The sequence below is a fragment of the Drosophila rhopaloa genome, unplaced genomic scaffold, assembly GCF_018152115.1.
Source record: "Drosophila rhopaloa isolate 14029-0021.01 unplaced genomic scaffold, ASM1815211v1 contig_2, whole genome shotgun sequence".
NCBI classification, from domain to species: domain Eukaryota; kingdom Metazoa; phylum Arthropoda; class Insecta; order Diptera; family Drosophilidae; genus Drosophila; species Drosophila rhopaloa.
Window position 1 is genome coordinate 19,670,863 of NW_025335083.1, and position 12,012 is coordinate 19,682,874.

The 12,012-nt window shown below is 45.4% G+C and overlaps 6 protein-coding genes across 6 annotated transcripts; 3 read left to right on the plus strand and 3 right to left on the minus strand.

Annotated features, from left to right (window-relative positions):
- Nucleotides 1–102: 102 nt before the first annotated feature.
- Nucleotides 103–956, plus strand: LOC123037730 (serine protease 1-like). Its single transcript, XM_044459690.1, has one exon. It carries the CDS (start codon nt 115–117, stop codon nt 943–945), a length of 831 nt encoding a protein of 276 aa, XP_044315625.1. The 5' UTR covers nt 103–114; the 3' UTR covers nt 946–956.
- Nucleotides 957–1,503: 547 nt separating this feature from the next.
- LOC108048096 (serine protease 1) lies at nt 1,504–2,331 on the minus strand. The gene is given in 2 exon segments (XM_017128570.2): nt 1,504–1,691; nt 1,693–2,331. Coding segments are annotated over 2 exon segments (777 nt in total). The 5' UTR covers nt 2,323–2,331; the 3' UTR covers nt 1,504–1,544.
- A 1,774-nt stretch (nt 2,332–4,105) lies between these two features.
- LOC108048091 (serine protease 1-like) lies at nt 4,106–4,932 on the plus strand. The gene has a single exon (XM_017128567.2). The coding sequence runs from the start codon at nt 4,115–4,117 to the stop codon at nt 4,889–4,891; it is 777 nt and encodes a 258-aa protein (XP_016984056.2). The 5' UTR covers nt 4,106–4,114; the 3' UTR covers nt 4,892–4,932.
- A 481-nt stretch (nt 4,933–5,413) lies between these two features.
- On the minus strand, nt 5,414–6,298 carry LOC108043530 (serine protease 1-like). Its single transcript, XM_044459381.1, has one exon. It carries the CDS (start codon nt 6,284–6,286, stop codon nt 5,456–5,458), a length of 831 nt encoding a protein of 276 aa, XP_044315316.1. The 5' UTR covers nt 6,287–6,298; the 3' UTR covers nt 5,414–5,455.
- Nucleotides 6,299–7,570: 1,272 nt separating this feature from the next.
- Nucleotides 7,571–8,428, minus strand: LOC108048095 (serine protease 1). The gene has a single exon (XM_017128569.2). The coding sequence runs from the start codon at nt 8,416–8,418 to the stop codon at nt 7,618–7,620; it is 801 nt and encodes a 266-aa protein (XP_016984058.1). The 5' UTR covers nt 8,419–8,428; the 3' UTR covers nt 7,571–7,617.
- A 642-nt stretch (nt 8,429–9,070) lies between these two features.
- Nucleotides 9,071–11,748, plus strand: LOC108048111 (SWI/SNF-related matrix-associated actin-dependent regulator of chromatin subfamily A-like protein 1). Its single transcript, XM_017128594.2, has 7 exons — nt 9,071–9,892; nt 9,954–10,444; nt 10,502–10,652; nt 10,715–10,879; nt 10,935–11,217; nt 11,278–11,472; nt 11,533–11,748. The coding sequence occupies exons 1-7, from the start codon at nt 9,129–9,131 to the stop codon at nt 11,746–11,748; spliced, it is 2,265 nt and encodes a 754-aa protein (XP_016984083.1). The 5' UTR covers nt 9,071–9,128.
- The last annotated feature ends 264 nt before the right edge of the window (nt 11,749–12,012 follow it).

Sequence of the window (12,012 nt, forward strand, 5' to 3'; positions counted from 1 at the left end):
CAAGTGGATTGAACTTTCGAGTACCGAGGAAGATCCTCACCGATATGATTAGAGTTTGTGGTATATAAATCACTGCCGGGCAGCAGACAAGCCAGTTGTACTCAAGTTGTCAACATGAAGCTGTTCCTTACTGTCCTGGCCGTGGCTGTTGCCTGTGCCAACGCTCTGCCCCAGAAGGCGCAGCCGATGCCCCTGAAGGATGCCATCGTGGGTCCTGGAGCCGGTTCGATCGAGGGTCGCATCACCAACGGCTATGCCGCCTCCGAGGGCAAGGTTCCCTACATCGTGGGTCTGGGCTTCAGCAGCGGCAGCGGTGGCTGGTGGTGCGGTGGCTCGATCATCGGCAACACCTGGGTGGTGACGGCTGCTCACTGCACCCACGGCGCCGACTCTGTGACCATCTACTACGGAGCCCTGTGGCGTCTGCAGCCCCAGTACACCCACACCGTGGGCAGCGGCAGCTTCCGCCAGCACTCGAACTACAACACCAACAACCTGAACAACGACATCTCGCTGATCAACACCCCGCACGTGGACTTCTGGCACCTGGTCAACAAGGTGGAGCTGCCCAACGGCAACGAGCGCTACAACAACTTCGCCGGCTGGTGGGCTCTGGCCTCCGGATGGGGCAGGCCCTGCGATAGCTGCGGCGTGTCTGACTATCTGAACTGCGTGGACTCCCAGATCATCGATCGCAGCGAGTGCTCCGGCGTCTATGGCACCGATGTGGTCACCGACAACGTCATCTGCACCTCCACCCCCGGCGGCAAGTCCACCTGCGCCGGCGACTCCGGCGGTCCCCTGGTCCTTCACGACGGCAACAAACTGGTCGGTGTCACCTCCTTCGTGGCCGCCAACGGATGCACCTCGGGCCTGCCCGATGGCTTCACCCGCGTCACCAGCTACCTGGACTGGATCCGCGACCACACCGGCATCTCCTACTAAGCAGCTTGGTTTCGTTTTTTGAAATAAACTGTTTTGCATTTAACCCACGATTGTTTTATGAATCCAAAACTAAGAATAATAATTCACTAACGATTAATTTTAAGGGTTTTTAGAGACTTAAAGATCAAGTTCAGAACTGGAATCCATTCAACTAAAAAAATGTAGTGTAGTTCAACTTTTCAAAGTCAGGGTAAAATAGTGTAAAATAGTAAGTGTTAAAATCGGACGAATCGACCGGCTATAATTATCTCAAGCTCTCAAAAAGGCGAGTTTTTATTTCTTAATTGGGAGTAATTTAAGATTGACGTTTTTAATTTTATATTTTATAATTGTACCATTTTGGCCTTCCAGGAAGGTGAGCAAAGCCGATACTTTTGTGTGCAAACCTTTCGCTATTAAGGTGGAATTAAAAAGAAATATTCCTCAAAAGGCTGTGGGTCTAATACTATCCAACTTCAGCCATATTATTGCTAGCTCAAGCTTAGCCAAATTACCAATCATCAAATGATAGTCATGGCTACTCCCGATCCTTTGTTACTTTAAAAAATCTAAAACGTCTAAGCGGTTTGCTCATTTAATGCTCGATTTATTTAAGAAAGTTAGTAAGAGATGCCAGTGTGGTCGCGGATCCAGTCCAAGTGGTAGGTGACGCGCTGGAATCCAGCGGGAGCACCCGACTGGCAGCCGTTGGAGGAGACGAAGTTGCTGACTCCCACCAGCTTGTTGCCGTCGTGTGTGACCAGGGGGACCGCCGGAGTCTCCTCCGCAGATGGACTTGCCGTCGACGGTGCGGGTGCAGATGGTGTTGTCGCCCACGCTGCCGTAGGTCCAGTTGCACTCGTCGTTGTGGACGATCTGGAGGTCGACGCACTGCAGCCAGTCGGGCAGCGGGCTGCCGTCGTAGGTGCCGCCCCATCCGCAGGCCACGGCCCACCACTCGTTGTAGTTGTTGTAGCGGTCGTTGTAGCTGGGCAGCTCCACCTTGTTGACCATGTGCCAGAAGTCCACGTGAGGGATGCGGATCAGGGCGATGTCGGCGTTGGAGTGCTTGATGAAGTTGTTGTTGGCGACGGTGTGGGTGTACTGGGCGTTGGTGCGCCAGGTGGCCCCGAAGTAGACGGTCACGGAGGCGGCATCTCCGATGCAGTGCTCGGCGGTCAGGACCCAGTCGTTGGCAATGATGGAGCCACCGCACCACCAGCCTCCGCTGAAGCCGAGACCCACGGTGTAGGGAGCCTTGCCCTCGGGGGCGGCGTATCCGTTGGTGATACGGCCCTCCATCTTGGTGGCCTTGGGCAGGTCCTTCACGAAGACCTTCTCGTCGAAGGCGGCGGCCGAAGCCACGGCCAGAGCCAGGATAGCTAGGAACACCTTCATGTTGATGTCGATAACTGACTTCTGTTCCCGGAGTAGCCGTCTTTATACGCTTCCCCAGTCCGTAGTACTATCTGCAGCTTAACAGGGTTCGTAAATATCCCTTAAGAGACCCATAAATGATGTCAGTGATAAGACTAAGAATTGGCTTCCTATTCGGTGGCCCCCTAGAAGTCCTATAAATCTATACGATTGTATTAAAGCAAGTAATATCAATAATTGCAACTATAAGATTTAACATTTTATTTATGATAATCTAAATTAATTAGAATGCACCGAAAATGGCACAACTCATTAAAAGCGCACTGTCATTTTTGATAAGATTATTATTATTATTAACAGCCATCGAAAGAAATGAACATTATGGAGGTAAAGTTTAGTACAAATCTGTAAATTCAACGTATTTTTGTAAGTTTTCTTATTTCAAGTATGGAACTTTTATAAAAACGTATATGTAGTATAAATTAACTATCTATTTGAAATAGCTAATTCAAACTCTATGATAAGAAAATTAACGGAAATGTCAAATTTATGTTTAGATTGTATGTCTTTGAACATCTGTCTGGCGATGAACTTCCACTATCTTAAATCAGAGATATTTATTGCTTATTAGTATTTTAGATTATATATATATATTGAAATGGTGGTTAATCAAAATTTTGTAAATTTAAGTTTTGGATTTGCCACATGCGCAAAAGCTTTATCTTATCGACAGTACGCACCAGAAGTAAACAAATCCCTTAGATTCTATCGAACGTAAAATCGAGATTATTATAATTAGATAATGGGCAAGATAATGATTAGAAAAAAAATACAAATGAAAATAAAGTTTTTCTTAAATTTATAACTGTAAATTTAGTCTTGTTATATATACAGTTATTTGACAGGTAACAGTATTTTCTAAATAAGTAGGTAAGGTATACGGTACTTATAAGGTATACGGTAAAATAATCATATAAGTAAAAGGTACTTTAAATGGTGCTTGAATTTTTGAGACAGTAAAATATAAATGTAGAAAACTTGTGATTTTGTTATTAAAAAGTGCTTTTATATAGGAATTTTAGCAAATGAGAATGGAGTATTCTAGGTCCTCAGTCTGTGCACTTAACTAGAAAGCTTTTACTAGTACTTTGCTGATTATTAGGAGATACTTAACCTATTAATCAAATCAAAAGATAATGCAAGTAAACAGAAGAAATTTAGTGGAGGATTCTGTATCAACCTTAGCAACAGCATGTTTTAAATTCGTTTTCAACAAATTCGAAATGGGAAACTCCATCTACGCAAAAAACCCCACATGTATAAACCATACCAATCTTATGATGGTGAATTATAACCTCTACTATATAATATCAGTATAAAAGTTTTGATATTTTTTTTGTTGACGAACACAAACTTCAGGTTAAGAGATCATTGTAAATTTGAAAGTGATTAACATTATGATTAGATAGAATACTCTGCATGAGCTGACAAACATGGTTATAAATGTTAATAAGACTTTTAAAAAAAGAGAACAGTAAATACTAGTTTGAAGTCGAAAAACCTACCAATATTATGAACACATCACACAGACTGGTTAAAAAAAAAAATACCTTTAGCAAAATGTCATGAAGTTGGTTTCTTCCGGCAGAGGAAAGTAGCTCCTTTCTGCTCTTATCAATGCCATCGTTTATGAAAGTCTTGAGGAATATTTACAAGCCCATTCAAGTTTCAGATAGGAATGGTAGGAACTGAGCTCTGGGAGGGTGTATATAAGGCCGCCAATTTGGCATAGAAGTCAGTTATCGACATCAACATGAAGGTGTTCCTAGCTATCCTGGCTCTGGCCGTGGCTTCGGCCGCCGCCTTCGACGAGAAGGTCTTCGTGAAGGACCTGCCCAAGGCCACCAAGATGGAGGGCCGTATCACCAACGGATACGCCGCCCCCGAGGGCAAGGCTCCCTACACCGTGGGTCTCGGCTTCAGCGGAGGCTGGTGGTGCGGTGGCTCCATCATTGCCAACGACTGGGTCCTGACCGCCGAGCACTGCATCGGAGATGCCGCCTCCGTGACCGTCTACTTCGGGGCCACCTGGCGCACCAACGCCCAGTACACCCACACCGTCGCCAACAACAACTTCATCAAGCACTCCAACGCCGACATCGCCCTGATCCGCATCCCTCACGTGGACTTCTGGCACATGGTCAACAAGGTGGAGCTGCCCAGCTACAACGACCGCTACAACAACTACAACGAGTGGTGGGCCGTGGCCTGCGGATGGGGCGGCACCTACGACGGCAGCCCGCTGCCCGACTGGCTGCAGTGCGTCGACCTCCAGATCGTCCACAACGACGAGTGCAACTGGACCTACGGCAGCGTGGGCGACAACACCATCTGCACCCGCACCGTCGACGGCAAGTCCATCTGCGGAGGAGACTCCGGCGGTCCCCTGGTCACACACGACGGCAACAAGCTGGTGGGAGTCAGCAACTTCGTCTCCTCCAACGGCTGCCAGTCGGGTGCTCCCGCTGGATTCCAGCGCGTCACCTACCACTTGGACTGGATCCGCGACCACACTGGCATCTCTTACTAACTTTCTTAAATAAATCGAGCATTAAATGAGCAAACCGCTTAGACGTTTTAGATTTTTTTAAAGTATCAAAGGATCGGGAGTAACCATGACCATCATTTGATGATTGGTAATTTTGATAAGCTTGAGCTAGCAATAATATGGCTGAAGTTGGATAGTATTGGACCCACAGCCTTTTGAGGAATATTTCTTTATAATTCAACCTTAATAGCGAAAGGTTTGCACACAAAAGTATCGGCTTATAAAATATAAAATTAAAAACGTCAATCTTAAATTACTCCCAATTAAGAAATGAAAACTCGCCTTTTTGAGAGCTAGAGATAATTATGGCCGATCGATTCGTCCGATCTTAACACTTACTATTTTACACTATTTTACCCTGACTTTGAAAAGTTGAACTACACTACATTTTTTTAGTTGAATGGATTCCAGTTCTGAACTTGATCTTTAAGTCTCTAAAAACCCTTAAAATTAATCGTTAGTGAATTATTATTCTTAGTTTTGGATTCATAAAACAATCGTGGGTTAAATGCAAAACAGTTTATTTCAAAAACGAAACCAAGCTGCTTAGTAGGAGATGCCGGTGTGGTCGCGGATCCAGTCCAGGTAGCTGGTGACGCGGGTGAAGCCATCGGGCAGGCCCGAGGTGCATCCGTTGGCGGCCACGAAGGAGGTGACACCGACCAGTTTGTTGCCGTCGTGAAGGACCAGGGGACCGCCGGAGTCGCCGGCGCAGGTGGACTTGCCGCCGGGGGTGGAGGTGCAGATGACGTTGTCGGTGACCACATCGGTGCCATAGACGCCGGAGCACTCGCTGCGATCGATGATCTGGGAGTCCACGCAGTTCAGATAGTCAGACACGCCGCAGCTATCGCAGGGCCTGCCCCATCCGGAGGCCAGAGCCCACCAGCCGGCGAAGTTGTTGTAGCGCTCGTTGCCGTTGGGCAGCTCCACCTTGTTGACCAGGTGCCAGAAGTCCACGTGCGGGGTGTTGATCAGCGAGATGTCGTTGTTCAGGTTGTTGGTGTTGTAGTTCGAGTGCTGGCGGAAGCTGCCGCTGCCCACGGTGTGGGTGTACTGGGGCTGCAGACGCCACAGGGCTCCGTAGTAGATGGTCACAGAGTCGGCGCCGTGGGTGCAGTGAGCAGCCGTCACCACCCAGGTGTTGCCGATGATCGAGCCACCGCACCACCAGCCACCGCTGCCGCTGCTGAAGCCCAGACCCACGATGTAGGGAACCTTGCCCTCGGAGGCGGCATAGCCGTTGGTGATGCGACCCTCGATCGAACCGGCTCCAGGACCCACGATGGCATCCTTCAGGGGCATCGGCTGCGCCTTCTGGGGCAGAGCGTTGGCACAGGCAACAGCCACGGCCAGGACAGTAAGGAACAGCTTCATGTTGACAACTTGAGTACAACTGGCTTGTCTGCTGCCCGGCAGTGATTTATATACCACAAACTCTAATCATATCGGTGAGGATCTTCCTCGGTACTCGAAAGTTCAATCCACTTGGATAACGGCTCGGCAATCTTATCAAGTTAATTTCGCACGCCTTCAACTTTCGGCAATATCATTTCAGAGTACTCTCTACTCCGCCCCATCCAATCGCCACACTTTCCGGCTCATGTCTTGTCTGGACTCGAATACCCCACCGCCACTCATTCATTAAAAGATTGTATTGTTCTATCGTCTTGGACGTGCGGCCACTTGGAGCTTATCTCCCGATAGGTCCTGATAAGCACCCATTCATGCCCCAAGCCACAACTACATTGCCCACTCGAACAGAAGCGGGAAAAGATTAAGGATTCCACAGGAAAACTTGTCTTTTAAACACAATAAATATTTAGAAAGTTAAATTACTAGGTTTTAAATATTAAAGAAACGGGATTGTGAGCTCAAGAGTTTTGTAGGTTACTTATTCATATTTTATTATTAAAGTCTTAAAATTAAATCTAGTAAATTAAAATATAGGTATATAACCATTTTTAAAATGAATATGAAATCATTTTTGAAATGAATGAAGAATTCCGAGGGGTCTCTTATTAACAGGCCATAAGTCGGCGATTACTTTCTGCCCAGTAATGAAGTCGCCAATGGATTTTGTAGATCAAAACGACCTTAATCAACTGTGATATCAGATGACGTCAATATAGGCTTATATTTATTAGAATTATTCAAAAATCAACAAAGTGAGGCAAATAGCCCGATTAAATTGCCACCAATACTACTATTTCTAATCATTTTAAATTAAAAGAAATACCAACTAAACTACGAGGAATTCCAAGCGTGTTACGTGACGAAAGAATAGCATTGCATATGTATATATCCGAACGATCTGGTATCTTGGGTAGATCCGGGAATCCAGGTGTACTAGGATGCGAAGAAATTTATGTGCTAATACCCTGATATATACATCGTTATTAAATAAATGTTAACTTAATCGAGGACAGTATTTGTATGCTTAGGAAAAACACAAATAATCTGTATGAAATAGAATATTATACTACTAATAAAATTTCTATAATTTCTCGCGGTAATATCGAAAACGATGACAAGTCAAAAGATCTTTTAACTTAAAATATTCGTTTTGTATTGAAAAAACCAACCAAAGTTTTTAAAAGGTAGCTATAAAATAATTTAAATATTTGGATAAAAGCTCAACCATAAATTTAAAACAATGAATATTTTTTATGCATTTAATTTATTTAAAAAAAGCAGTAAAATCGAGCTTAGTAGTAAGCAACACCGGAGTTGTCGCGGATCCAATCCAGCTGGTTGGTGACGCGAGTGAATCCGGAGGGCAGACCAGCGGTGCATCCGTTGCCGGAGACCCAGGAGGTGACTCCCACCAGGCGGCCGCCGTCGTGGAGCACCAGGGGGCCACCAGAGTCGCCGGAGCAGGTGGACTTGCCGCCGGGGGTGGACACACAGAGGATGCCATCGGGCTGGTTGCCATAGGTGCGGGAGCACTCAGAGTTGCTGATGATCTGCAGGTCGACGCACTCCATCCAGTCGGGCTGGGATCCGGCGGTAGTCAGTCCCCATCCGCAGGCGACGGCCCACGAGTTGTCGTACATGTTGTAGCGGTCGTTGAAGCTGGGCAGCTCAACCTTGTTGACCATGTGCCAGAAGTCCACATGCGGGGTGCGGATCAGGGCGATGTCGTTGCCGTTCTGGTCGGGCCAGTTGTGGTTCTGGATGAAGTTGCCGCTGCCAACAGTGTGGGTGAACTGGGCGTTGGTGCGCCAGGTGGCTCCGTAGTAGATGGTCACCTGTCCGGCATTGTTGGTGCAGTGGGCAGCAGTGAGCACCCAGTCGTGGGCGATGATGGAGCCACCGCACCACCAGCCTCCGTTACCGCTGAATCCCAGGCCAACCGTGTAGGGGGCCTTGCCCTCGGTTGCCGGGTATCCGTTCACAATGCGGCCATTGAGCTTGGAGTCCCTCTGCAGATCCTTGGGGTGGACCTGCTGGGCAACCTCAGCGGAAACAGCGGCCAGAGCCAGAGCCAGTACTACGAACACTTTCATGGTTAGTGGATCACTTGTGTTCCCTCCCAGACATCCATCCGCTTTTATTTCGCCTCCTTATCTCAATTTTGAGTAGCCCCACTCGGAGTTATCCTATCTCAATGCGTTCATCGCAATTTTGCCTGCTGATACGAATGGAAATTAATTGATAGCACGTTTGAGAACATCTTGATAGCTTAAATTTTAATTTTTAGGGGAGGGTCCCATGGAAAAGTTAAAGTAAAAAATAAACTTATCACAGTTAACAGTTAATAATTTCAAAAAAGGGATTGTTACTGCTGGTATAAGCTAATGATAATGAGTTAAACGATTAAGCATCGAGACTCGAAATATTTATTCCGAAAAAGGTTATATTTCGTCAAAATAATAAAATCATGACTACATCATTTCAACGCCAATTTTTACTCGAACAAATAAACCAATATAATTATATGTTAACTTAACTATGTGGAAGGATCAATTAATATTGAGTGATAACATAGCAATCAAACAAACATTTATGTATCATTACACAAATTTAAGTTACAATTTAAGTATTTTTGATAGTTAAAATAATAAATAAACATTTGTAGTTATATTCTTTAAATTACGCGCCTTGTATCAAACATTTTATTTCTATTTCGTAAAATGAAACTCAGAGCAGCTGGTCACACTTAAACATGCATTTGTGTATTTAATCCGCCAAATTTCGTTAATTGCCTTATCACAGCATGTCCACTTGCAGTTCGTCCGAAATAGCGGAGAAGAAGCGCCTTGCGCTGGCCAAGCTGCAAGCCAAGAAGTCCCAACTACTGGCCAACGCATCCAGCGGAAAGTCATCCACAGCTCCTCCAGCAAATGCGCAGCAACAAGTCCGGAATCAAAATGCGAGTCCCAATCAACCGCTGGCCAAATCCCCACTGAACTTCTACAGATCTCCGCCAGCAGTGCAGCAGAAGATCGCCAGGACTGCCACCACGTCCAGCGACAACAAGAGCTCGTCCTTCCTAAACGCTCTAAAGGCAATTAAACAGACCTCTAGTCGGGAATTATCCCGGTCAGCCGCACATCCCTACCAGCGGCCAAATGGAGATAATGAAAAAAGCAAGCCCACACTCTCACTTGCTCCGGAGAAGGAAAAACCAGTGACTTTTGTAATAGGCAACTCCATCACCTGCAATCTCTACATGATCAGCACGCATCGGTTCGCCGCCCAAACCTCGGGGTATCATGAAAAGCTGATAGCCGTGTTCAAGAACATGCCCACCAGATCCTACGAAAGTCAAACCCGTATCTGGAGTTTTGATCTTACGGACTACCAATCCCTTCAGACTCATGTAGCGGATCTAAATCCACATGTCCACTTGGTCTGCATTCCAAAAAAGGTGTTGGATCTCTGCCAGCAGAAGCCTGTGGTTTTGGAAATGAGTGTTTTAGCTTCCATTGAACCCAAGCTGGCGGACATGCTAATGCCCTTCCAACAGGAAGGGGTGTGGTAAGTTTCAATTATAATATACTTCAAAACGAGTACTTACAAGAGTTCTTTAAATCCCCAGCTTTTCCATTGCTCAAAAAGGCCGAATTATGATTTGTGATGAAATGGGCCTGGGCAAGACTTATCAGGCCCTGGCAGTGGCCGACTATTTCAAGGATGATTGGCCCTTGCTCATCATTACCACCGCCTCCACAAGAGACAGTTGGGCGAAGCACATTGTGCAACTGCTGCCCAAGGTGCCCATCCACTATGTACAAGTGCTTAACAACAATCAGCAATATGTAGGCGATGCCCAGGTGCTTATCACCAGCTACAACATGATGGAACGGCACATGGCAATGCTGCAGCAGCGAAAGTACGGTTTCATCATCTTCGACGAGTCGCACACGCTTAAGAACAGCAAGGCCAATTGCACAAAAGCGGCTCAAAAGCTCAGGGATCAAGCCAAGCGGGTGGTCTTGCTATCCGGAACTCCAGCTCTTTCCCGTCCTTTGGAACTTTTCACACAGCTCCAACTGGTCGATGGAAAATTTATGACTTTCAAGGAGTTTAGTAAGTAAAGGATTAATTTGCTTTGATTTAAGCTTTAAAAAATTAAAATTTTTACAGCCACTCGGTACTGTGATGGCAAGCAGTCGACGTTTGGCTGGGATGCCAGCGGACAATCCAATCTGGAGGAACTAAGGGTTATGCTTACTCTTAAATATATGCTGAGGCGAACGAAATCGGAGGTGCTACCACAGCTCGCTGAAAAGAATCGGTGGGGACCTCAATTTTTTAAGACATTTAATTAGAACTTCAACTATTTATTTTCGTCCGCAGTGAAACGGTGGTTCTGGATCCCGCTTTGGTATGGACCAGCGACGTAACCAAGGATTCCTTGGATGTCTTTAACAAAGAGCTGAAAACAAGCAAAGGCAGAGCGATGGAGGAAATTTTGCTACGCTTTTATGCACGGACTGCCGAAGTGAAAGCCCCCGCCGTGTGGTAATTATATTTTCTTTAATATAAATAAGAAGATTTATATGTATTTATTTTTTAGTGCCTATCTAAAAACCTTGGTTAAGGAGCAGAAAAAGTTTATAATTTTTGCTCATCATCGGATCATGATGGATGCCATTAGTAATTGTCTCAGTGGATTAAAAGTAGACTACATACGCATCGATGGGCAGACGCGGAGCGATCTCAGGTCGAATTTTGTGGATACATTTCAAAAGAAGAGCAGCTGTAAGGTGGCGCTGCTCTCCATTAAAGCCTGCAATTCAGGGATCACACTTACTGCAGCAGAGATTATTGTATTTGCTGAACTGGACTGGAATCCTAGTGTAAGTTGGAACATATAGTGTAGAATTATAATTGCAATAATGTCTTTTTTATGCCTTTAGACCCTGGCTCAGGCTGAAAGTCGTGCCCATCGCATTGGCCAGACAAAGCCGGTGATTTGTCGCTATTTAATGGCCAATAATACAGCAGACGATACCATCTGGAACATGCTGAAAAACAAGCAGGAGGTGCTCAGTAAAGTGGGTATCTTTGCCGAGAATCTTCAGAAGGCCACGCACACAGCTGCGCCCATTTCGGTATGTCGGATAACTTATACTTTAATGGTAAATCTTTTGCTAACTTCGTATACTTTAAAGTCACACAAAATTGAGGAATTCTTCTCGCCCGCCAAATCCAACTGTTCTAATCCGGAGAAAGGTTCTATAAAACAATACTTTTCGCCTGTTACAGCCAAAGCGCCAAGTGAAGAAAATAATAATACCAAAAAAGCCAAGGAAAGCAATGCTCCTTCGGATATTGTGGCCTTCTTTAACGATGATGATGATGAGGCTTTTATGGATTTAGATATTTAGATTTAGGAATTATATTTTGCATTTTTAAATGAATTAATTTTAATAAATTGAAGTTGAGAATGTTAACGAAATTTATTAAAACATAAAAGATCTTAGTAGAAATAGGAATAATAGTTAGAATAACTTTTAGAACTGAGTGTACAATTGAACTTAAGAACCTAATTCGTACTCCCCCATCTGCGCATGATCCACGTTTCAACGAATCTTCACAGCCAGCCGGCCTTTCGTGCCCTGGCAACAGGCAAACAAACACTCAAGCAAAAC

Excerpts from the sequence above, each read along its gene's own strand:
- LOC108048111 (XM_017128594.2), top strand. The coding sequence starts at position 9,129 with ATGTCCACTTGCAGTTCGTCCGAAATAGCGGAGAAGAAGCGCCTTGCG. Across the intron at positions 9,893-9,953 it reads TTCCAACAGGAAGGGGTGTG|CTTTTCCATTGCTCAAAAAG; the intron begins GTAAGTTTCAAT and ends TTAAATCCCCAG. Across the intron at positions 11,218-11,277 it reads AACTGGACTGGAATCCTAGT|ACCCTGGCTCAGGCTGAAAG; the intron begins GTAAGTTGGAAC and ends TTATGCCTTTAG.
- LOC108048095 (XM_017128569.2), bottom strand. The coding sequence starts at position 8,418 with ATGAAAGTGTTCGTAGTACTGGCTCTGGCTCTGGCCGCTGTTTCCGCT.
- LOC108048091 (XM_017128567.2), top strand. The coding sequence starts at position 4,115 with ATGAAGGTGTTCCTAGCTATCCTGGCTCTGGCCGTGGCTTCGGCCGCC.
- LOC108043530 (XM_044459381.1), bottom strand. The coding sequence starts at position 6,286 with ATGAAGCTGTTCCTTACTGTCCTGGCCGTGGCTGTTGCCTGTGCCAAC.
- LOC123037730 (XM_044459690.1), top strand. The coding sequence starts at position 115 with ATGAAGCTGTTCCTTACTGTCCTGGCCGTGGCTGTTGCCTGTGCCAAC.